The sequence below is a fragment of the Lissotriton helveticus genome, chromosome 3_1 (assembly GCF_964261635.1).
Source record: "Lissotriton helveticus chromosome 3_1, aLisHel1.1, whole genome shotgun sequence".
NCBI classification, from domain to species: Eukaryota; Metazoa; Chordata; class Amphibia; order Caudata; family Salamandridae; genus Lissotriton; species Lissotriton helveticus.
Window position 1 is genome coordinate 1,565,967,709 of NC_136061.1, and position 25,116 is coordinate 1,565,992,824.

At 46.6% G+C, this 25,116-nt stretch overlaps 1 protein-coding gene across 1 annotated transcript in view; it reads left to right on the plus strand.

Annotated features, from left to right (window-relative positions):
* SORL1 (sortilin related receptor 1) overlaps window positions 1–25,116 on the plus strand; it is an 852,839-nt gene that overhangs the window by 654,520 nt on the left and 173,203 nt on the right. The window contains exon 37 of the mRNA XM_078682321.1: window positions 4,652–4,756. Coding sequence (XP_078538447.1) covers window positions 4,652–4,756 — 105 coding nt within the window. The remainder of the gene's footprint in view (window positions 1–4,651; window positions 4,757–25,116) is intronic.

The following is a 25,116-nucleotide window of genomic DNA, read 5'->3' on the forward strand; positions in this document are numbered from 1 at the left end:
TTTTTTTTTGATGAACAGATTTTATGGAATTTTGATGTAGTCGCACAAAGCAACAACAGCACCCTCATTCCTAAGCAGGACCCTAGGTTAATTGACCAAACCTTCCATCCCCATTCTCGACCATGCTTTAGGGGCAACTCCGGGCTTCATAGAGCTGTCTATCCTGTTGTGCACACCAGTCATCTCCCCGCCACTGCAAGTGTGTAGAAGGGGAGGGATTTTTCCTGAAGGATGCGGCAGCAATGCGGACCGCTCGTTGCTGGGTCTGCTAGATAAAGGACATAATCCTCAAATACTGCTATGTGTTCTCTGTGACAATCAATCCATCTCCATCCACGCAGTTGAGCATCACTACGAATGAGGTGCGCCAGCAGTTTGATCGACAGCATGAAGAGAAGTGGGGACAGAGGGCATCCTTGTCTAGTACCTCATAAAATGGGCACTGGAGCGAACACCAGTGATCTGGACATGTGCTGTGAGGTTGGAGTACAAGGCCTTGACCAGTCCACAAAAACTGGGCCATTCCCAGCACACAGCAGTACTAGTGTCAGGTATCCCCAGTCCACTGTATCAAGTGCCTTTTCAAAGTCGATAAGAAGTAAGGCTAAGGTGGGTGGAAGGAGATGACGCTGGGCCGGGGCCACATGGAGGGACCAGAGGCAATGTCTCGCACTACAGGCCGGCATAAATCTGCATTGTTCTGGATGTATCAAGGTATGGATGACCTGGTGAGATTATTCGCCAGCAGTGTTGCAAAGATCTTGACCTTACCATTGATGAGGGATATGGGATGGTAATCGGCGCATGCCGTTGAGGGCGGCATTATTTTCGGGATCACCACAATCCTAGCAGTGTCGACCTCCAGGGGAAAGGTGCTACTTCCTTATAAAGATACAGAAGTTGGGGGCTCAGAATGTCACAAAACGTTGCATAGCACTCTGCTGGGAGTCTATCGAGCTGGGAGTTTTCCCAGGGCCCACCATGGACCTGGCCGCACTGATCTCCTTGGCTGTGAAAGGATCGTCTAACATCAGGGCTTCGGCCTGGGGTAAGCGAAGAAGGAGCTTGTCATTAAGGAACTAGGAGGGAGAGTCAGGGTCCTTTTGGAAGGAAGCTGTATATAGGCAATGGTGGTAGTGGGCAAAGGTATATGCAGGAAGTGTTACCATGCTCATCAGTGATTTCAGGCACAATTTGGTTCACCTGCTGATGTGAGGCTAACCAGTACATCAGCTTCCCATTTTGATCCCCCTACCCATACACTCTGGTCATTGTGGCATGCCATAGATGTTTGGAGCCTTCAATGGATTGGATTAATATGAAAATCAATGGTTCCTGTGGAGTGATGAGACTATTTTCTGGATACAAGAAATGCTTAATAGCAAATATAATGCAAGGGTAATGAGCAATGACAGAAAAAGGGCAACGTGACACAAAGTAAATACCAAAGGTAAAATTGTATTCACAGAAATAAATTCAAAAACTTATTAGCATGTATTTGATTGTACACGTAATCACAGTGCAATGGTGTCCCAAGTGTAATTAAAAAAAGAGAACCAGCATTGAGCATTATCATACTGACAAAATGTGACAATATTTACAAGGTTTCTCAGGTCAATAGTATACAGAAAGCGACCAAATCAATCACATGAACAGAAATATTCAGCACTCTATACAATCATAAGTGCCATGTGTGTGGTTCGCTTTCTATGATCGTCGACGGTGTTTTGACCCTATGCAGAATAGAGGGTCTCACAGTGAACCCAGTGAGTTCCTTTTTCATCTTTTTTCACTGAGTGTCACCTTCACGTCCATCAAGCTTAGTTCGGCCAGATCTAGGTAATTATCCTTGACTAAGTGGCTTACATACCTTGTTAAGTCTCTCCCCAAGGTCCAACACTTACACGTACTCCTTTTCATTCTATAGATGTCCCTGTATCCCCAGTCCTGATGAGACCCTCTATTCTGCATAGGGTCGAAACGCCGTCGACGATCATAGAAAGCGAACCACACACATGGCACTTATGATTGTATACAGTGCTGAATATTTCTGTTCAAGTGATTGAATTGGTCGCTTTCAGTATACTATTGACCTGAGAAACCTTGTAAATATTGTCACATTTTGTCACTATGATAATGCTCAATGCTGGTTCTCATTTTTGAATTACACTTGGGACACCATTGCACTGTGATTACGTGTACAATCAAATACATGCTAATAAGTTTTTGAATTTATTTCTGTGAATACAATTTTACCTTTAGTATTTACTTCGTGTCACGTTGCCCTTTTTCTGTCATTGCTCATTACCCTTGGATTATATTTGCTATTAAGCATTTCTTGTATCCAGAAAATAGTCTCATCACTCCACTGGAACCATTGTTTTTCATATTAATCCTTTACCCTGGTTCCATAGTGAGTAGGGTCCCCTTGTTTCTCCCTTTTAAGGGATTGGAGACAGATTTCCTCATGCAAGAGGCCCAGCCGTTGGGAGAGGTCACCATGTGGGTCTGCCGCAAGGTTTCCCCTTTAGGCGGAGGGTGCGGGCTTCTAGCCGAGTTATGTGGAGAAAGCGGGCGCGCTCCTGTGCACAAATTCGCCCCCAGGCAAACCCCCTCATGGTCGCCTTACTGGCGCCCCAGAGGGTTCCAACAGCAGCAACTGAGCCTTCGTTACTGAAGAAATATGCTTGCAGTTCAGTGCCAAGGGCCTGAACATAGGATGTGTCCAGAAGGTACCTTAGTCACCACATGAACATGGGCCATCCCTAGGCGAGCTGCCAAATGTAGGAGGAAAGGAGTGCGGTCAGATATGCCTCGGGGGAGAATCTGGGCATGAGAGATGGCGCAGTAGTCCAGGTCAGGCACAAAGAAAAGGTCTATGCGTGAGAGGGAGTGATACGCGGCTGAAGTATGTGTGAATTAACGGTGCTGTGAGTTCTAAAACCTCCATGCATCACAGAGGCCAAGTGTGGTGGCCCAATCAGAGAGATGACGAGCCCCAGTGCGTCTAGATACAGAGAGGGATCAGTGGTATTGGCCTTCGGGACAGGAGCTGCATTAAAGTCACGGCCTATCAAGGTTAATCCCTGTAGGAAGTCTAGGAAGATCTTGGAAAATTCACGGAGAAAGGTTCTGAGAGCCGCTGGGGGAGCATAAACGCTTATTAGGTTGATTGTTTGGCCCTCAAGCATTCCAGTGATTGCAGGAAAGCGGCCCTGGGGGGGCTCTAGCGCTGCGGGAGGCAGTCATAGGAAACAAGTGACGCAATAAGATTGCCACCCATCAGGGCCCACGAGTGTAACCTGAATGAAATTCTCTGTCATAGCCTTTGCATGCCAAAAAGGGGCTGTGGTTACCCACGAGGTGGGTCTCCTGGAGCAGTAGGACCCCAGGAAGGGGTCCGTGTGTAAAACGGAGGACTGCTTTGCGCTTCATGTTCCAGGACAGAACTCTTAGAAACGCCATAACAGGGGTAAATGAGTTTCTATGTAGTCGTGACGTGGGAGAGCAGTTCACTCCGTCGCGCCAGGGGGCCAAAGTGTGTACCTGTACTGCATGATAGGGAGCCGTGCTTTGGGTCATGCTGCATGAAGTACATTGTAGATGTGTGTCTGAGTGCAGGTAAAAACAAACAAGCGTACAAACAAATCAGAACTATCAACACAATTAACATCTCACGAATCCCCCCCAACAACTCCCCCACCCCATTCTTCCACCAAAGAAACATCTCACCCTGAAAAGAAAACTGAGGTACAAATCAATTTGTAATACGGCAATGGACCCTCGTTAATCAAGGATAACTGACTGCCATCGCAACATAATTGTCAAGTTTCAAGTATGGATGCCTTGGTACCCCAAAAACTGAATAGCGCAGGAGTCAAAGGACGGGACTCTGAGAAAGGTCTGTGTCTGCATGGTGATTGGTATGAAGCGCCAACACTATGTCCAGGGAGTTTCCCAATCCATCTTACGCTCCGCTGCTTTGGAGATCTAAAGAGATTGTGCTGGGGATCAAGCCTAACTCCGTGCTTGGGAAGACCGTGAGGGGGATTTGAAGTGATTGTTGTGGTGCCTTTTTGTGAGCGAGTACGGTATTGCCTTGGTTAGGGTGCTAATGTTGTCCCAGCTGGTTTGATAGGTCTAGTCCCCAGCGGTAGGGTAATTAGTCTATTTCTAAAGTAGTGCCTTGCAGTGTGCCTTGTGTGCAGTGTGCCTTGCAATGTTCAAACTTTTCCCATTATCCCTGTATAACTTTCAGGTTTTTTACATTTATACCCCATAAAATAAACCTAGTTCAACTCCTGCAGTGTACAGCAGTAGGCCCACATGCCCAGAAATTCTCTTCAGAGCCCATTGGCAGCTTGCATGCAGGAACACAAGTTTGGCACCAGTATTTTGCTCTTTGCTTTTTTGGGAAATATCCCCTATGAGACATTAACTACTCTTTAAAAGAATATTTATGGTGCAAATGAAAATTGTGTTTTATTTTTGCCAACACTACATTTATGTCATGTGGCTGGAACATATTACCCACAATCCAATTAACATCTGTCCAGTTAAGTTGTGCACGTCTGTGGGCAAAGTAGACTTTTACCTTTAAATGTTGAATGCTCAGTGTTGCTTTTCTTAATGAGAATTCCTTTAATTCTAGGTGGAATACAGTACAAATGGCAATAAGGAGTGGTCCTCATTGCGAGCAGCTGACAACTCTATAGTTCTAAAGAATCTTCAAGCAGATACATTATACACTGTTAGGGTGAGTAAAAATGCCCTCTTGTTTAGTCCAGTATTATTATTTGATTTGGATATTCTTCACCAAAACTGATGTATATAAGCAGGTGTTGCAGCAAAATTCTTCAATGTGTCCAGTTTTTGACCTCCCATGAACTAAAGCAGACATTTGTTACTGGTTATTTTTTGTGAGTGGTGCAAATGTAGTCCTGCTTTCTTGAAATCACAAACAGGAAATTTCCACCTGCGTGCGGGCATCCCTCAACATTTCTTTTCCAATTATAGCATATGCATTTAAATGTATTTAAATATAGTTAAAAGCTGTAAAACCTTTATAGCCGTATAACAAGCATTTTTTAAATGTTTTTTCCAAATAATATAAAGCAAAATTGCACCACGAAACCTCCATCCTCCACGTCCAGATCAGCACACCACTAGTCAGCTCACCCATCAGCATACAGCTGAGGCAAAATCTCAGAAGCAGACTGGCTTAGCGTCCTCAGCAGGGATCAACTTAATCCTACAGACAACCTCAATGAGGACATCATGAACTTCAACAAACGGATCAAACAGTGAGGATTCCCTCGCACCCATGAAATCGAACAAGTAGGCCAGCTGGTACACAGAGGGCCTTCAAGACACCAAACAGCATTGCAAACAGCTAGAAAGAAAATGGAGAGCTAGTGCCAAAACCACAGATAGAACCATCTGCAAGCTGCCCTCAGGCTCCCCCACCAGCAACTGAGAGACGCTAAGAAAAGAGCACTAGCTGAATGCATGAAGGGAGCTCCAACAGCTGCAGGGAGATCTTCTCAATCATCAAGGACATCACCACACCCCCAACCAACATCATCACCCCCTCCCAAGAACTCTGCGACAACCTACCAAACTTATTCCACAGCAAAATCACAAACATCTACAGAAATTTCGCACACCAACCTGACCCTAGCGTCCTTATCTGCCTACCGATCACCAACCAAGACAGCCACCTGGTCAAATGAAAAACCCTCACCAAAGAAGGCATAGCGGCAATCAAGCAAACCATCATCCATACAGGAGCCCCAACGGATCCTTGATCCCACCCCTTCTACAACCGGGGAACATCACTTATCAGCACCAACCTCACCTGCATCCTCAACACCTCCATGATATCAGCCTCATTTCCGGACTTTTGCAAACATGGAGAGATCAATGCCCCCTCAAGAACCCATGACCTGAACCAACTGAGCAACGTCCGCCCTATTGCCATGCTCCCTTACCCAGGCAAAAGTGATTAGGAAGGTCATTAACAAGCAACTCACATCCCACCTTGAGTTACACCACCTGCTGGACAGCACTCAGTCAAGATTCAGAAAGAACCACAGCACCGAAATTGCAATAATCGTAGCCACCAACAATATCCAAACCATCCTGGACCAAGGAGAAACAGCGGCCTTAATCCTGCTCGACCTCTCCATGACCTTCGATACAGCCTCCCACAACACTCGCATCGGAAGACTCCAAGACATTGACATTCAAGGACCTTCACTCAACTGGTTTGGCTCCTGCCTCACAGGAAGAAACCAGAGAGTCAGACTGCCTCTTTTTGCATCAGAGACCAAGAAACTGATCTGCTGAGCCCGCTCGGGATCATCCCTCGGTCCCACTCAATGTCTACATGAGACGTCTCGTCAACATCATCCAATCCCAAGGCATCACCATAGTATCCTACTCCGACGATTGCTAACTCATCCTGTCGCTGATATACAAGGCATTCACCACTAGAACCAACTACACCAACTGCATGCCCATGGTAGTAGATTGAATGAGAACCAACTGCTTGAAGCTCAACTCTGGCAAGACAGAAGTACTGATCTTTGGAAGTAAAACCTCCCCATTGGACAGCACCTGGTGGCTGTCGGAGCTTGGACCAACACCCACGACCATGTAAGAAATCTGGGGATCATCCTAGACTAGAATTTCAACATGACGACACATCAGTACAGTGAGCACTTCCTGCTTCAACATCCTGTCCATGCTACAAAAGATCTTCACATGACTGCTACATAACGCCTGATGGACTGTCACCCAAGCACTCATCACAAGAAGGCCCAACTGCGGCAACATACTCTACGCTGGAATCACCAAGCAACACCTATAGAGACTTAAGACCATCAAGAACACCACTGCAAGACTCGTACTTGACTGCATACACAACACCGGCATCATACCCCACCTGAGGGAGCACCCCTGACTCCTCCATCCTTAAGCACAGCCAGTTCAGGATCCTCACCCACACATACAAAGCCTTACACAACACTAGACCAGCATACCTGAACAGCTGCATACACTTTCACCAGCCTGCAAGACACCTACGCTCAGCCGCACTCTCACTCTCCCTCTCCCCGTATTCACAAAAGCAGAGCAGGTTGTCACTCATTCTCCTACATCACACCCAAAACATTGTACGATCTCCCACAGCACATCCGAGCCTTCTCCTCCTCACTGCTTGAGTTCCGCAAGTGGCTTAATATGTGGCTCTTCCTCTGCGGGGACAACACGCCTACGCACCTGCTGAAGCATCTGGATTCCCTTGCAGGTAAGTGCTCTACAAATCTACATAGCAAACCTCAAACATGCTGCTAAAAATAAAATATAAACTCAAAATTATAAGTGGAGGATACCATGAAGGAAAAGGTAACTTGATAGGCTAACTACACATACAAGTGAGAATATCCACCGTTCCTTCAAAGACACAACAGTTTTAATATCCCAGCATGCCTTATGTTAACCGGCTCAGTTAATCTTTTTCAGACTTATGTTGAGAGCATCTTCCAAAGATGTGCTTCCTCTTATGACATCGCCTCATGAGCTCCTGGTACCAAAATCATCTTAAATAATCTTTGGTTATACCATCCCAAGTAGTTTAGTTTAGTTTAGTTTAGTTTATTTGTTTAGCATAGTTATTTAAAACCATTGCTATACAGAATCCATATTAGCACAATTATCACATCAAAAAGACGAAACTGGAGAGATACACTGTCATTTTTCAAAAGGAAAAATCTCTGCATATAAAAACAGTCTTATTACTACCAATGTTGGTAATCCATTTTTGTGCTATATATATCTTCTCCAGTGTGCCTTCTTTTAAACCTCATTTCATGCCATAAAAACTCAGTCAAATCATACTCCTGACATCATAGTTCACCAGAGTTCTGCCAGGAGGCGTCAGTTTTTTCACATTCTTTGTCCCTTTCAATAATTCTGAGTAATCATCTTCATCCATGCCCTTGAATCAACTAATACATATATAATTTTACCCTCAATCTCAAGTATTCACAAATGGGTCTATAAAATGTATAGTTTCATCCCTGTCATCCAGCTCCGTTCCCTGTATCCATTAAGTTGTTTTTTCACTTCTGAGTCTTTCACCCCACTTTAATTTGTCTACTGGGCAACTTGGCAGAGTGACCTACCTTACCTCAAATCCTATAAGGAACACTTTTTGCTGAACAAGGTCACCCTCTCCCACAATTAGTTTGCTTGAGGATACCTGATGCAGGTATCCTCTGTTTGGAAAAATACATTTTACCGCACTTCTCACCAGGTACACCCCCTTTAGTCTCTGGTAATCTAGACTCTCCCTTGTACCCAATATTATTTCTCAAAAGTATTTTTTTTATCCTAACAAACCTTCACTGTCTGATCTCCAGTCAGTTGTTGAGTACATTTTTAACTGACACTTCACTGCTAAGATCATTACTGCAGCAGCATGCACGTCTCATAGACTCTTCTTGTCTGCTTGTTGGATTCTAAATAAATGTTAAAAGATTGCTCTCACTTCAACTTCAGTGCAGTGTAATAAACTTGTTCTCTTAACACTGTACCTGAAATCCCATCATTTCCTGAGAATACGTTTTTAAAGCTGAAACTATGGCCTCAATTTGACAAGTTGTTCTTCAGGTCCAACAAGAAAAGGTAGTGGCAAATTCCCTCTCTGCATTTAAAACAAGTTTTAAAGAAGTTGAGAAAAACATAGGAAAAACAAATAGCTACTTAATAGATTATTTTTTGTGTTCACGGAGAAAGCAGAAACTCCTGGACTTTTTACAAACTGAATTCTGATCCACTGGTTACCCAAATTTAGCAAGTTTAAATGTGTGTGTGCTGTACTTATCATTAGGCTCACATATAATACTGTTCCAATACTTCTTGATTGGAAAATGCGTGTTTATGTTGTTAGTAGCTGGTGAGAGTGTGAAATAAATGACAGTGGAATTCTCTGATCAAATTACAGTCTTAAAATAATAAATATGCTTTCTGAACAAGATGTATTCTTGCCACAAATGCCTTGGGAGCAACAAAGAAGGCAATGTAGCGCCTAAACTCCTTAAATATGGACACCTAATTCTACTTCGAGGATGTATGAACATTCTGAGGGAGACCAAGAGACCATCAATTAGTCTGTCATTCTAATACCCATGACTCTGTGTCTTGCTAAGAGTATGTTATCATTTAAAAGATTCTGCCACCCCTCCGCCACGTATACATGGTGGCTACTATAGCCTGCTGGAAAGGTCCTGCTCCTGGAATGTTCCTTATGATCCCTGTCATAAAGGAGATTTTGGAGGATTATATAGCACTTAACCTCATAAATAGCAGCACATTAAGAGAGCTAATTTAAGTCTGCCTGCATTGATTCCTTACACTGTTTTCACTAAAACTGGGTTCTTATGAGAACACATCCTTCTTCCTTACTGTAAGTAGACACAGATGTCCACTTAAACTATAATATATCTTTGCAAGTTTTCTTCAATAATTCCACCACTCCTACAGAATGGTCTCTTCAGTCATTACATTTTGGCGAGTCTTGAGATTTTGTTTAGACAGAACAAAAGATCTAAATAATTCCAACCACCTCATTAATGTCTACAGGGCACTTGAAACTGGTTTGGCTACTTCCAAGTCATCCATTTCCTGATGAATAGGTTATTGTATTTTTTTGTGCCATCCTTTAGCTAACAAGCGTCTTCCTGACTAAATGAAAGATATGAAAGAAACACGTAGTGATAGGTTCCTCCTTACCTCAGAATTACCCCCAGGCTTCAGACTGGATCCGGTACGTTTTTTCATCAGCAGTACCCCTGCGCATCAGTAGGCGTCGTCGTGCAGCTGTGCGTCGTTGGCGCCGGGATGACATTGTCGGAGCTACTTAGACATGCCCACGCGTGCTGACGTCAGTTCTTTCTTTTTCCGTGCCAGCAAGCACAGATCCCGGAAGAGCTAGTGCCCCCAGTCACTTTTTGACTGAGTTTTCCTAGGCCTTTTACCTCATCTTTTCGAGTCGATCAACTCCTGGTGTCGTAGGGATGCCCGGTTTCAAGAACTGTGGGGACTGTCATCGCATGATGTTGGTGACAGACCCCCACCGCATGTGTCTCTACTGCCTGGGGCGTGACCACGACCCCAAGTCGTGCATCGACTGCCAGGACATGGTGCCGAAGACTTTTGCAGGAGCGGTCCAGAAAGTTGCTTGAAGTCTGGCAGTCGGATCTGCGCCGCTTGAGGTCCCAGTCCCGTGGGAGGATGAGTCGTCATCACCATTCTTCTGCATCTAAGTCTTCGCACACGGGGTCAGGTAAGTGGAAACATTCCAAGAAAAAGTTGAACAAGCATCGTCGCTCTTCGACTTCGCTTTGCGCTATGCAGCTGAGGGTGCGGGCGGTGCCCCCCCCCCCCCGTGGCTCCGGTAGAGCCTGCGATGTCGCCTCCAGTCTACCCCCCCCCTTTCCGGGTGCGAGGGCGACGCCTGCTCAGGTGCAAGAGTGTCTTGCTTCCATGGCCTGACTCTTTGGGCCGTCTGGCACCGCCGCTGCGCCTGATGGCCCCGTGGGCCCGACGGGCAGGTCTTGCTTTACCATCTCCGGCAGCTCCGGGGATCCCTGATCGGACTTCGATCAATGCTGGTTGACCTCGTGACACCTCCACCAGCGCCGATCTCCCAGGCACTGCTTCCAACTTCGCCCACTCCTCGGGACGACGGCGTCTCCAGCTTCAGCCCGGACACGGTGCCGGATCGATGTCGCCCGACGCCCATAGGGCCTTTTGTGCCCTATGTCCGTCCTCCTTATTTTGAGCCTGTTCCACAGACTTCAGAGGAAGGGAAGGACTGGGAGGGGTCTGTGGACCCTCTCGCACAAGATTGTGCTTATGATGCAGACTGGGCAGAGGATTTGGGGGAGGCCAGTGGTCTTGACACCTCACCTGACCCTGGCATGCTGTCTCCTCCTACCGTGGATACGGAGGAGGGAGCCAGTTACGCAGTGGTGTTGCGTAGGGCAGCCAAGGCTCTCCACCTCAAACTCCCTACGGTGGCCGTCAGGACTAACCTCCTGACAGAAGTGCTCCAACTGGCGGCTACCTCTTCGGAGCCCTTGCTGCCTTTTAATGAATCACAGACAGACGTTCTTTTGGGCACCTGGTCCAGGCCCAACACAGGGGCTCCTGTAGATAGGAACGTGGCCCGACCCCATGGGCCGGCTCCGGGTGACCCCCTCTTCCTTACCCAACACCCCACCCCTGAGAGCTTGGTTGTCCAAGCCTCAGCTTCCCAGATCGCGTTCCGTACCGGACGTCCGGATAGGGTATCCAAGAAGCTGGATCAGTTTGGTAAGAAACTGTTTTCATCTGCCAGCTTAGGGCTACGGTCGGTGAACACCGCATGCGTCTTGGGCCGTCATACCCACTCTCTGTGGGACACGGTTGCGCAGGTGCTGCCCACCTGTCAGGAGGAGGCCCAAACAGTTCTTTCCCAGGCGATTGCGGCCGGGAGAGATACAGCAAAGTTTACCATACGTTGTGGGCTGCATACCGCTGACTCACTGGGCAGGTTGATTTCCTCGACCGTGGTGCTTTGCTGCCACACCTGGTTGAGGACTACTGGCTTCTCAGGGGATGTCCAGAACACCTTGATGGACATGCCCTTTGATGGCATTCGCCTTTTTGGCAATAAGGCAGACAGTGCGTTGGAGCGCTTCAAGGACTCCCGGGCTACGGCCAAGTCCTTGGGCCTGTCGGCCTCCTCAGCCTTCTGCTATTTGCTCCTTTTGTGGCCACGTAAGTAGCGCCCCACGGCGTTTGCATAACCACAGGTCACAGCAGCAACAACCTCAGCATGGCCGCGGACGTGGGAACCGTCGAGGCGGTTCAGGGGGCCAGCGGGCGGGCCAGTACACCTCTACCCCCGCAGCATTCACTTCCAAGCCCTCCTAGTCCATACTTTCAGGCCCATCAGACGCCAGCTGGGGGACGAATACGCCATCATTTCCACCACTGGCGCAACAGCACTTTGGACAAGTGGGTGCTGCAAATTTTCCGAAGGGGCTATTCTCTCCCCTTCGAGGCAACCCCTCCAGCCATGCCACCTCAGTACCACCGCATGTCATGGGATCACTTGGCGCTTCTCCAGCAGAAAGTTGCGACCCTCTTGGCCAAGGGGGCCATCGAGTGCGTTCCGATGCCAGAAGTAGGTCATGGTTGTTACTCCCACTACTTTCTGGTTCCAAAGAAGGACACGGACCTGCGTCCTATCTTAGACCTTCGGAATGTCAATCGCTTCCTCCAGAAGGAGAAGTTCAAGATGCTCACGCTTGCTCAGGTCCTGTCTGCCTTAGATCCGCAAGACTGGATGGTGGCGTTGGACTTGCAGGACGTCTATTTTCATATCCCCGCCCTGCCTGCCCACAGACGCTACCTGCGATTCATGGTAGGCCACGAGCATTTTCAGTTCACCGTGCTCCCCTTTGGCCTTACCAGCGCCCCTTGGGTGTTCACAAAAGTGATGGCGGTGGTCGCAGATCACCTGCGCAGATCAGGGGTTTCAGTCTTCCCCTATCTCGACGACTGGCTGTTGAAGGCGGGCCTGCCCCAGGCAGTTGTCTCCCACCTCCAGATTACGGCCGACCTCCTGCATTCTCTGGGGTTCTCCATCAATGTGCCGAAGTCGCACCTGATTCCCTCCCAGAAGCTCCTTTTCATCGGAGCAGTTCTGGACTCGGCGCAGATTCGGGTTTATCCTCCCGAGCAGCGAGTCCGGGACATTCAGGCTATGATTCCGATCTTTCAGCCTCTGTTCCGGGTTTCGGTCAGGATGACGCTTTGACTGCTGGGTCTGATGGCCTCCTGCATCCTGCTGGTGGATCATGCCAGATGGCTGTTGTACAGTGCTTCTCTTGCTTATCTAACTAGCACTCTAGAATATCATGGCGTTCCTAGTTCTGGAGTCTCCATCCGCCCTGTTGGCAGTTGGAGCTCTGGTCAGAGAGGGGATGGTCCTGCTGACTCTGTGCTGCAATAAAGCTTATCTCAACAAGTACTCTGTCTCCAGATATCGTGTCAACTTACTACATTTGGCGACTTGGACGGTGAATCACATCTGGCCACAACTTCAACTCCATAATTTGCAGCGGAGAAGGTACAGAGCAGTAAGAGTTCCATCAGCCCTGAACCCTGTGCATTTGACGAGGCGGAGCGGAGCAGTCATTCGACGCATCGTTGTTACACAGGAAGAGTGGTCGTCTTCCAGGATTTCGTCGAGTGTTGTCGTCGAAGTGTAACTTTGGTCAGAGAGTCGAAGGCCTTGGGGAGATGAAACAGTAACCGCGACGGATTCAACATTCCAGAGGTACCGTAGCAACCATAGTCTGGCGTCAGCAGCCTAGCAACCACTGAAACACGCCACAGCTACGAGACGCGCAGTTACTGCCCTCACGAGTGTACTGTTGTTCTGACGAATGTACGTCCAAGTACGTCAGCGTACGTCTGTACGCGCTGACAAAGGACGTGAACGGGCATTTTGGAAAAAAAAAAAAAAAACGTAAACAAAGACAGTTGCGTAAGAGACGCGACTCAACGATACAATACCGACTGTTTATACACGCATGAGTCATTTCTTAACTGCTGGTACAGTGATGAGTGAAGCTACACATACAAGCTGAACAATAAGCGGTAAGCGTTGGAGAACTTGTTGGTTTTTATTCTTGCACAGTTATTTATCAACCTATGACTACAAGCTATCACACAGCAATACAACTATACTAGTTAATTTCTAACATTACCTGAATCCTTATAGTTGTAAATATACTAGTATGTCACAACCAATCAATGTGGCCCTCCCTCCCCAATTCCTACCTGAACCAGGGAACCCATCTATGGCGTGGGAAGATTGGATCGTGATGTTCCATAATTACATAGAGGCCTTAGATGGGGAAGATTTCTCACCCAAGAGAAAGAAGGCTCTATTAATGACTACATTAGGAAAAGAGGGGCAACGTATTTTCAAATTTATACCGCAAGTTCTATCGTCAGGATCCACGTCACAAGTTGACGAATTCAAAGAAGCTATAGCGAGACTGGAAACCAGATTTGGCAAAGAAGAGAATTTGGTCTTACAAAGATATAAGTTTTATAAAAACAAACAGTTGGAGGGGGAAAGCATAGATGATTTCGTTGCACGATTACGTGAACTATCAGTAAAGTGCAGTTTTGGACAGATGGCTGATGAACTTATCAGAGACCAGCTAATTGTTCAAGCGAACAATAGAAAAATTCAAGAACGTTTGTGGGCAGCAAAGAATCCTACGTTAAAGGTAGCCATAGAGTTGGCTAAAGTAGTAGAGGAGAGCGAAAAATGTATGAAGGAGTTGCAGAAGAGTGGTTTGGAACCAAGAATTGCAGAAATTTCCAGCAAGGCAGCTAATAGCGATAATAGTGAGGAAGAGGCAGCAGCCATCGCTATCGTCAGGAAAAAAGGATATGTTCTTCAGAAGAAGAATGTACTGTCCAACAACAAAAACAGCTCAAAAATGTGCTCGAAATGTGGAAGTTATTCACATACTTCCGACGCTAAATATTGTTTTGCTAGTAACAAGGAGTGTTTGCGATGTGGAAAAATAGGACACTTCGCTAAGATGTGTAGGAACAAAAATAGTTCCAAAGTAACAGTAGTCAGTGAGTATGGCGAACTGAGGCGTGATGTTAATAAGATTTTGGTGTTGTGTGACTCCATTTGTTCTTGTGAAGAACGGAGAGGGAGACTTTTGAAAACAAATTTTACCATTGATGGGAAGTCTGTTGATTTAATGGTTGATACAGGTTCTAAATGGACAATAATACCAATGTCTTTAATGAAGAGAGTGTGGGGTGACAGAACGTTGAGAAAATGTGATATCTTTCCCTCTGGCTACCAAGGCGAAAAAATAGACCTATTAGGTTATTTTGATGGGAAAATTGAGTTCAGGAACAGGTCAGCATTGGGTAAAGTGTACATATCTGTGGATGGACCGGCCATTCTGGGACGTTACCAGCAATACGATCTACATATTGTGGTTAATCCCAGGGCTGATGATCCCGTCTCGATTGTTGACAATTCTTCATTACATGACATTTTAGAGAGATTTAATAATGTTTTTAAGGACCAGTTAGGGGAACTTGTAGGTTACTCTCATCACATAATTCTCAAAGAAGGCAGCACTCCTGTTCAACATAAAGTCAGACGAGTCCCTTTTGCTTTGCGGGAGGAGGTCAAGGCTACCTTAGAGGAAATGCTTCAAGGAGGCATCATCGAGCCTGTTGAAGCCTCCCCATGGATTTCGCCTGTTGTGATTTCCCAAAAACCTGACAATAAGATTAGGTTTTGTGTTGACCTGCGCTCACTGAACAAATGTGTGGTGGCAGATGTGTTCCCACTGCCCAATATTGGTGAACTAGTGTCAACACTTAAAGGGGCCAGGTTCTTTAGTAAACTAGACCTAAAACATGCTTATCATCAGATAAGTCTGGATGATGTTTCCAAGCACCTAACTGCTTTCATTACCAGTGAAGGAACCTTCCAATTTACACGTTTACCGTTTGGCCTTGTCTCAGCGGCCAGCGTGTTCCAGAGACTAGTCTCAGAAGTTTTTAAGGGTCTAGATAAAGTCTTATATTTCCAAGACGATATTTTAATCTATGGTGATTCGCTTGAGGAACATAATGAAATCTTGCAGAGAGTATTAAGCAGAATAGATGATGCTGGGCTTACTTTGAGGAAGGAGAAGTGTGCTTTTCTTTTGAAGGAGATTGAATACTTAGGGTTTTCTTTGTCTGAAGAGGGGATAAGACCTAAAAGGAACCTGTTAGAAGCTATCGAGTTAGCCCCCTCACCTGTTGATAAAGATCAACTTCGGTCCTTCATGGGCTTAATTGAATTTTATTCAAAATTTGTGAGGGATTTTTCGTCTAAGACAGCACCTTTGAGATGTTTATTAAAAAAGGGTGCCAAATTCAATTGGTCTACTGAGCATGAATCCTGTGTTAATCTGATAAAAAGGGAACTTAAAGCTGCTGAGGTACTAACCCCTTTTGATACAGGTCGTTCCTCGGTTTTGATGGTTGATGCGAGCGGGGTGGGGCTTGGAGCGGTGCTTTTACAGAGGCATGGGGGAGAAGAGAAGACCATAGCGTTTGCTTCCAGGCCTTTGTCCACCTCTGAAGCCAATTATTCGGTCATAGAGCGAGAGGCTCTTGCAGCTGTTTGGGGCACGAGTTATTTTAGAACGTATTTATGGGGATACAAATTTGTTCTGCGCACGGACCATAAACCACTGGTCAATGTGTTAGCCCCGGGGGGTGCTGGGAAGGGGTCTCCCAGGTTAGCGAGGCTGGCTTCTCGCTTACAGGATTACCAGTACGAGATTGAATTTGTTCATGGCTGGAAAAACATCCAGGCGGATTGTTTATCCAGACTCCCTGCATGCTCTGGAGCCTGTAGTGGAAGTGTCTCAGATGATTCTGCTGTAGCCGCAGTGGTGGAGGATGTGCTATTTTTAGGAGGTGGCTCTTTCACTCGTGATGATTGGGTGAGAGGAATGGAGGAGGATCGTGTTTTACAATCTGTCATTGACCTTGTTCCTAAGGGATCCAGAAGGGAAAGCACTGTTATGCCTGAGGTTAGGCCATTTTTGAGGATTGTGGATGAACTTTCCCTAGAAGGAGAGAATGTATTGATGCGAGGGGATCGTTTCATACCTCCCAGTTCTTTGCGGAGTAGGATTCTCAGTTTGGCTCATGAGGGACATTTGGGTCAAACCCTCACTCAGCGTCGTGTCAAGGAGAATTTTTGGTGGCCGTCGGTAGATAATGATGCTGTTGATTGTGTAGTGAAGTGTGACTATTGCAAGGAGGGGGAGAAGCGGTTAAAAGTTGTGGGATCACGCTCACCTCAAAAAATTGGGTTTGAGAGTTTACCTTGGCACAGCATCTGCCTGGATTTCATAGGTCCTATGAGCGAATTACCCATGAATCAACGGTATGCTATTGTGGTGATTGATTGTTTCTCTAAATGGCTTTGTGTGCAATTTGTGAAAGAGATTGACACTGAGACAACCATTGCCTTTCTGAAGGGCGTGTTTTTAAATGAAGGTTATCCATCTGTTCTTATCTCTGATAACGGTACTCAGTTGACATCCCTGAAGATGGTTTCGTTTATGCGTGAGTGTGGCATCAGACATCAGAGGACTAGTTTGTACAACCCACAAGGAAATGGTCTCTGCGAGAGAGTGAATCGTCTGGTGAAGGGAGTGATTCAAATGTTTGTGCAAAGTGGGTGTTTTTCGTATGAGCGGGTGCAAGAGCTGGTGTGGGCCTATCGTTCGACGCCTCATAGAACTGGTGAGAAATCTCCGTTTGAATTGATGCGTGGTCGCACACCAGTTTCAAAATTGACTCCTGCATGGTTGAGAGGTGAGGGTGGTGAGGCCTTACCCCCTACTGATAATTCCCTTCCCATTACGGTGGGTGATCTGGTCAAGGTTAAACCAGGACGGTTTTCAAAGGGTCTTAGCAAGTATAGGGGTCCTTTTAAAGTCAAAAGAGCTTTTCCACATTTTGTTGTTTTGGATAACGGGGAAACTTGGAATTATAGGAGGGTAGCTTTGTTCCAGAGAAAGGGGAGTGATTCTTCTGTTGCTTCGGAGGGTGGAGTTTCTGGGAACTGTAATGGCTACTTGTTAGCTCCTGATGGTGGGCTAGCGGCCCATTCGGTCTCCATTGGAGGGGAGGAGATGGGTAGTGGTGATGCTCCGTCATCCACGTCAGTACATGGTGGTGTCATAAGTGACTAAGTTTCTGCTTCTTTTTCACAGTCACTCCCTAGAGAGAGCACGATAAGGAGTTCTCGCTCTCGACGCCCACCTACTTATCTTGGTGATTATATACGCTGATGTAATACTATGTTCTCACAGTGATTGTTTGTTTTGTTTCCTTTCATTTGTTAAGGGGGGTAGATATGTTGTACAGTGCTTCTCTTGCTTATCTAACTAGCACTCTAGAATATCATGGCGTTCCTAGTTCTGGAGTCTCCATCCGCCCTGTTGGCAGTTGGAGCTCTGGTCAGAGAGGGGATGGTCCTGCTGACTCTGTGCTGCAATAAAGCTTATCTCAACAAGTACTCTGTCTCCAGATATCGTGTCAACTTACTACATGGCATATGCGGGCTCTGCAGTGGGACCTGAAGTTCCAGTCGGCACAGCACCAAGGCAACCTGTCCGATCACATCCAGATCTCAGAGGGCACTGCAAGACAGTTGCAGTGGTGGCTCACGAATCGCGATTGGGTCAATGACAGATCCCTCTTCCTACCCCAACTGGAATACACAGTGGTGACGGACGCGTTCCTTCTGGGATGGGGCGGCCACATGGGAGAGGCGGAGATCAGAGGCCTCTGGTCTCCAGCGGAGTCCCAGCTCCACATCAACCAGCTCGAGCTTCAGGCGATCCGGCTTGCACTGAAGGCATTCCTTCCTTCAGTCATGGGAGGGTAAAGCAGGTGTTCACCGACAACACCACCGCCATGTGGTACTGCAACAAACAGGGCGGGGTGGGGTCGTGGACCCTTTACCAAGAGGCTCTGTGCCTCTAGGCTTGGCTGGAACATCAGGGCAAGTACCTGGTGGTTCAACACCTGACAGGTTCCTTGAACGCCAGGGCGGACGAACTCAGTCGCCCGTGCATGACGGATCAGGAATGGCGTCTGAATTTGGACGTGGCGCGAGGTCTCTTTCAGCAATTGGGGAGAGCCTTGGTTAGACCTGTTCGCCACTGAAGAGAACGCGCAATGTCCTCACTTCTGCGCATTGGAATTTCCAAGGCGGCACTCGCTCTGCGACTCTTTTCGTCATGAGTGGAGTTGCGGTCTGTTGTACTCCTTTCCGCCTATACCACTTCTGCCCAGAAGATCAGGCGCGACTGGGCCTAAGTCAACCTTGTGGCTCCGGACTGGGCTAGAAGAGTATGGTATCCCGAGCTACTCGATCCACCGATTCGTCTGCCTCTTCGGGAGGATCTTCTGTCGCAGCATCAGGCGAGGGTTCTCCACCCAAACCTGTCCAGTCTACACCTCCTTGCGTGGAGATTGGGCGGCGACAGTTGACGTCTTTCGACCTGCCTCCTGAAGTCTGTAATGTTATCTTGGCAGCCAGGCATCCCTCCACTAAGACGGTATACGCCTGCAGGTGGAATAACTTTGTGGCATGGTTCACAGCAAAGGCTGTGGATCCCCTTTCCGCCCCTCTTTCAGGGGTTCTTCTTTTTCTTCTCTCTTTGGCCCAGCAGGGCTCTGCTCTGGGCACTGTCAAAGGCTCCCTCCTGGCCATTTCCGCCTTTCTAAGGCTTCCAGATCAGTCTTCCCTTTTCAAGTCCCCCATTGTAAATAAGTTCTTGAAAGGCATCACGCACATGTTTCCTCCTGTCCCTTTCGTGATGGCTCAGTGGGACTTGAACCTTGTTCTTACCTTCCTGATGTGTGCTCCCTTTGAGCCACTTCACAATTGTCCTCTTCGTCTCCTCACTCTAAAGACTGCTTTCCTGGTAGCCATCACCTCTGCCAGAAGGGTGAGTGAGCTCCAGACTCTCTCTTCTAAGCCTCCTTTTCTCTCTGTCCATCTGGACAAAGTTGTTCTAAGGGCTCGTCCTTCTTTTCTGCCAAAGGTTGTCAATTCCTTTCACATCGGGCAAATCATCACTTTGCCCACCTTCTTTCTGCCTCCGCATCCCTCAAAAGAGGAAGAGAGGTTCCACCATCTGGACCCAAAACGTGCGCTCTCTTTCTATCTGGACCGCACACAACAGTTCCGGGTGGATGACCAAATCTTTGTTGGCTACGTGGGCGCCAAGAAAGGTCTGGTTGTGCACAAGTGGACCATCTCTTGGTGGGTTGTTCTGTGCATAAAGGCTTGTTACTCCATGGCTAAAAAGGAGCCTCCGGTGGGGCTACGCGCCCATTCTACCAGGGCGACGGCAGCCACTACTGCCTTGGGACGCGGCGTTCCCTTGCATGACATCTGTCAGGCAGCTACGTGGGCCTCGCTGAACACGTTTACCAAGCACTACTGCCTGGACTGCCAAGTCCGGCTTTTTTGGTCATTTTGTTCTCCAGGACTTTCTGGTGTGATCTTGGTTCGCAGACCCACCACCGGGGTTGGTATTGCTGGGGTATCTATCACTACGTGTTGCTTTCAGGTGCACAAGTTACTAACCTTTGGTAATGATATATCTGTAAGAAACATTAGTAGTTATAGATTCCTTACCGCCCCACCCATCCTCCTCGTTCTGCGAACTGATTTCTAGGGTTAAGGTCATCCCTTCAGGGCCCTAGTTTCATGGCACCTGTGGTCAGTTTCATGGTCATGGTTCTGCGTTCCTGGCGCGGAGAGTCATATACAGAACTGACGTCAGCGCGCGTGCATCTAAGTAGCTCTGATGACATCATACCGACGCCAACGGCTCACGTGGAGCTGCACGACGACGCCTACCGACGCGCAGGGGTACTGCTGACGAAAAAACTTTCCAGATCCAGTCTCACGCCTGGGGGTAATTCTAAGGTAAGGAATATATCACTACTAATGTTTCTGACAGATATATCATTACCAAAGGTAAGTAACTTGTGCTTCACTCCACAGTGGCTACTGAGGCTTGGTTAAGAAATTTCCCATTGATAGGTATTTATAGAGCAACTACTTGGAAGCCTGCTTGTACTTGTACCTTAACTACCATCTAGATGCAGACTCTAGAGCAGGTGGGCAGGAGCTCTACGTAATTTCTTTCACTGAGGTCCTCCTTATTAAGTAAAGTTTTCTTGATTTCTTTGCCCTTTGGAACTGGTGTTAAGCTTGTTCATGTGAGGTTGATAGTCTGTTCTATGTTCATGACTTTCAGAGAAGATCATACGATGCAGTATGAAATGTTACTTGTAGTGTCTGTTCTTCATCGCTGGTATCTTCACTTAAGTCCTGAACAACCCCAGGCTTGCCAATGTCTCAATTTTTGAATGTCAAGAACATATAATTTCATTTAAAGTTCTTCCTGGCTTTCTCTAAAATAACTAAACTTGTGAAGCAACCGTCAGTACGAGGCTTCCTGGGTTGTGAAAGCTGCTGCTGTTGCCTTTATGGCTCATGGTATGTTTTCACATCTCCATATTTAGCCTATTGGGCTAATATTTCTTTTCTTTGCTTTCTTTTGTGAATTTAGAGCTTTTCTGCGTGCCAGCGTGTTTGAAGTTTCATTCTGCAATGTTGCCTTATGTTTATTTGGAAAGAAATAAGAGTTAAGAACAAAGTTTGCCTTTTAAGGCTAAGAGGATTTTGCTGCATTTGGTAAATTACAGACGCACATAATTACCTATGCTTAATTAGGAAATGAAGTGCTGTGCAATCCCTGCACACAGGTGAGCATAGTCTACCTTTATGACCTGTGATGCAGAACTAGGATTATAGTTATTATGTATTCAGGCAGCTATGTTTAAAAAAAAAAAAAAAAAAAAATGTTGGGATAGTAGCATTTTCTGGCAGTTAGGTCCTCATGTCCCACCACCCTCCTTTGCCTTGTTTTGCATCAGAGAAACATGAAAGCATCTTTTATGGTTCTAAAGCGCTGTCAGTGTTGTGTTTTTATTTTTTACTATTATTTTTTTAATCATGGCTGCTCAGAAATTAAACCTCTGTATGCTTGGCAGCTCCCGTCATACTGCCCACTTAAAGCCCTGCTGCTGCTGGATTTCAGTGCACTACCACCTCCTGTCATCCTTCTGCTGAGTCTGCTATGCTTCAGTGTGCTTGGTGACTTTGTCATATACCACTGGGTTGTGGATAATGTCATTGCTTCTGGCTGTTTGTGTGGGTTTGTCTCCAGGCTACTCCTGTCTTTCAACGAATCTGGTAGCTTCCATTAATCTTTTACCAGGATGCTACTTGCATTGGCAAAGATTATAAGTTTGGAGTATGACTGAATATTCAAGCCAAACCTATTGGCCCTGCCAAGTCATTGTTTTTATGAGGGAGGCTGGAGGTGCACAGAAAATAAAGATCTTTGTGGTCACAATGGTGCATTGTTTACTATTGTATGTTTATCATGTAAATAATTAATTCTGTGTTTTATAAATTAATTTTCAGTAAGACCAGATTTAACCAACAAAAATAGCCACAATCAATGGACAATTGCTCTGGGACTATGATTAGTCACAGCAGTTTTCAGGGTGGTGGAATTATGAAAGCGAATGTCACTTCTTAAAGGTTTACTGCATAAAGAATCGTGATTTTATAAAAAGCAGCTCTTCTCCTCTAAAACTTTACTTCAAAGAAACAATTTAAAATGCCAGCCACACTTATATATTATCTTCCCTTCTCCTCCGCTCCATTTTATATACGGGAAGGGAGGGTGGGATAATATAGCCTCCTTTTTTATATAAAATTGCGATTCTTTACGTAGTAAAATGGTAAGAATCAACATTTTATGGCAAGACAGGAGGCTAGTATTGTAAAAGTCTTTTAAAACACAGCTTGAAACATATTCTGTAGGTCTAAAATAAGACCTAGATATATCTGCATTAGACCAATCTGTGCTTTCAATATCTCCTCCTGACATAAAAACTTTACCTGCCATAGCACCCCTGACAGAATGTGCCTTAAATAAAGATACATATACGCCTGCTTCCCTGATTTCAGACTGCACACGTTTTGAAATGGTAGAATTAGAAACTCCATTAAATGACTTTACATAAGAAATCAACAGCTTATCCACTTTAGCGCACCTTTTCTCCATCATCCTAGCCTCATATTTCCTTATACATCTCAGCACGCACAATTTTGGATAATTATCAAACGTAGGGTAAATAACAGAACCAGACATAGCCTTAGTCATTCTCCAAATCTCAAATATAACCCCATTAGGTTGGACAAATGTATTGGTCACTTCCAGTGCTCTTACATCTGACTTGCATGTTAATTCTCTTACTCCGAAAAATGGATTACTTGACCATCTTTCAAACAACTTCAAATTCAAACCACTTCCCAAAGCGACTCATACTTGGCGGTCTCTTTAAACAAATTCCCTTCATTAATCTACAAATCAATGTACTCCTACCAATTGCCATGCCCTGTATTAAAGAATGTGGTACAAAAGGGGGTGGTGATGGACGGAGCATCTGAACCAATCAAACAATCACACCCAGTCAACAGATCTGGGTTTAATCCATCACCGTTCTTTAGCCCACTCTGCCACCCCAGTTCAGACATGGCCATATGCAAATCAGTCTGACCCTGTGCCTCATGGGAACAGTCCAGCCCGAACTGCCAAGCCATGCCTTCCCTGGACCGGAAACAAGCTTCCGAGGTCCCGTTTCTGGCATTTCAGCCGTCTTCAGCCCGGCTTGCTTGAATCCAATGGCAAAGTGAGCAAGGGACTCACGTCTGAGCATACCCTGCCAACTTATGGCGAACAAAGTGGTACAAAAGGGGGTGGTGATGGACAGAGCATCTGAACCAATCAAACACTCACACCCAGTCAACAGATCTGGGTTTAATCCATCACCGTTCTTTAGCCCACTCTGCCACCCCAGTTCAGACATGGCCATATGCAAATCAGTCTGATCCTGTGCCTCATGGGAACAGTCCAGCCCGAACTGCCAAACCATGCCTTCCCTGGACCTGAAACAAGCTTCCGAGGACCGGTTTCTGGCATTTCAGCCGTCTTCAGCCCGGCTTGCTTGAATCCAGTGGCAAAGTGAGCAAGGGACTCACGTCTGAGCATACCCTGCCAACTTATGGCGAACAAAGTGGTACAAAAGGGGGTGGTGATGGACGGAGCATCTGAACCAATCAAACACTCACACCCAGTCAACAGATCTGGGTTTAATCCATCACCGTTTTTTAGCCCACTCTGCCACCCCACTTCAGACATGGCCATATGCAAATCAGTCTGACCCTGTGCCTCATGGGAACAGTCCAGCCCGAACTGCCAAGCCATGCCTTCCCTGGACTGGAAACAAGCTTCCGAGGACCGGTTTCTGGCATTTCAGCCGTCTTCAGCCCGGCTTGCTTGAATCCAGTGGCAAAGTGAGCAAGGGACTCACGTCTGAGCATACCCTGCCAACTTATGGCGAACAAAGTGGTACAAAAGGGGGTGGTGATGGACGGAGCATCTGAACCAATCAAACACTCACACCCAGTCAACAGATCTGGGTTTAATCCATCACCGTTCTTTAGCCCACTCTGCCACCCCAGTTCAGACATGGCCATATGCAAATCAGTCTGACCCTGTGCCTCAAGGGAACAGTCCAGCCCGAACTGCCAAGCCATGCCTTCCCTGGACCGGAAACAAGCTTCCGAGGACCGGTTTCTGGCATTTCAGCCGTCTTCAGCCCGGCTTGCTTGAATCCAGTGGCAAAGTGAGCAAGGGACTCACGTCTGAGCATACCCTGCCAACTTATGGCGAACAAAGTGGTACAAAAGGGGGTGGTGATGGACGGAGCATCTGAACCAATCAAACACTCGCACCCAGTCAACAGATCTGGGTTTAATCCATCACCGTTCTTTAGCCCACTCTGCAACCCCAGTTCAGACATGGCCATATGCAAATCAGTCTGACCCTGTGCCTTATGGGAACTGGGGTGGCAGAGTGGGCTAAAGAACGGTGATGGATTAAACCCAAATCTGTTGACTGGGTGTGAGTGTTTGATTGGTTCAGTTGCTCCGTCCATCACCACCCCCTTTTGTACCGCTGTATTAAAGAATGTCCTGCTGCTGCAGCAGTCAGTCTAGAGCAATTTACTGTTCTTTAGGACAATCCTTTCCTAAATATTTCTGCTAAAAATGTTGCCACCTCTAATTAATCAGCCTCCATGGGATCCAAGTCCCTTGCCATTCACCAATGTAACCATACTCCCCATTCCCATCTATATCTTTTCCTAGTGCCTGAAGCCCATGTTTCATTGAGCAACTATGAAACTGTTCTCGAAATTTCTGAGAATCTTCCTGAGTTCCTGAATTTCTCCAAACTAGAAGGTTGAGCAAACCGACTCGCTCAAAGGATGCTC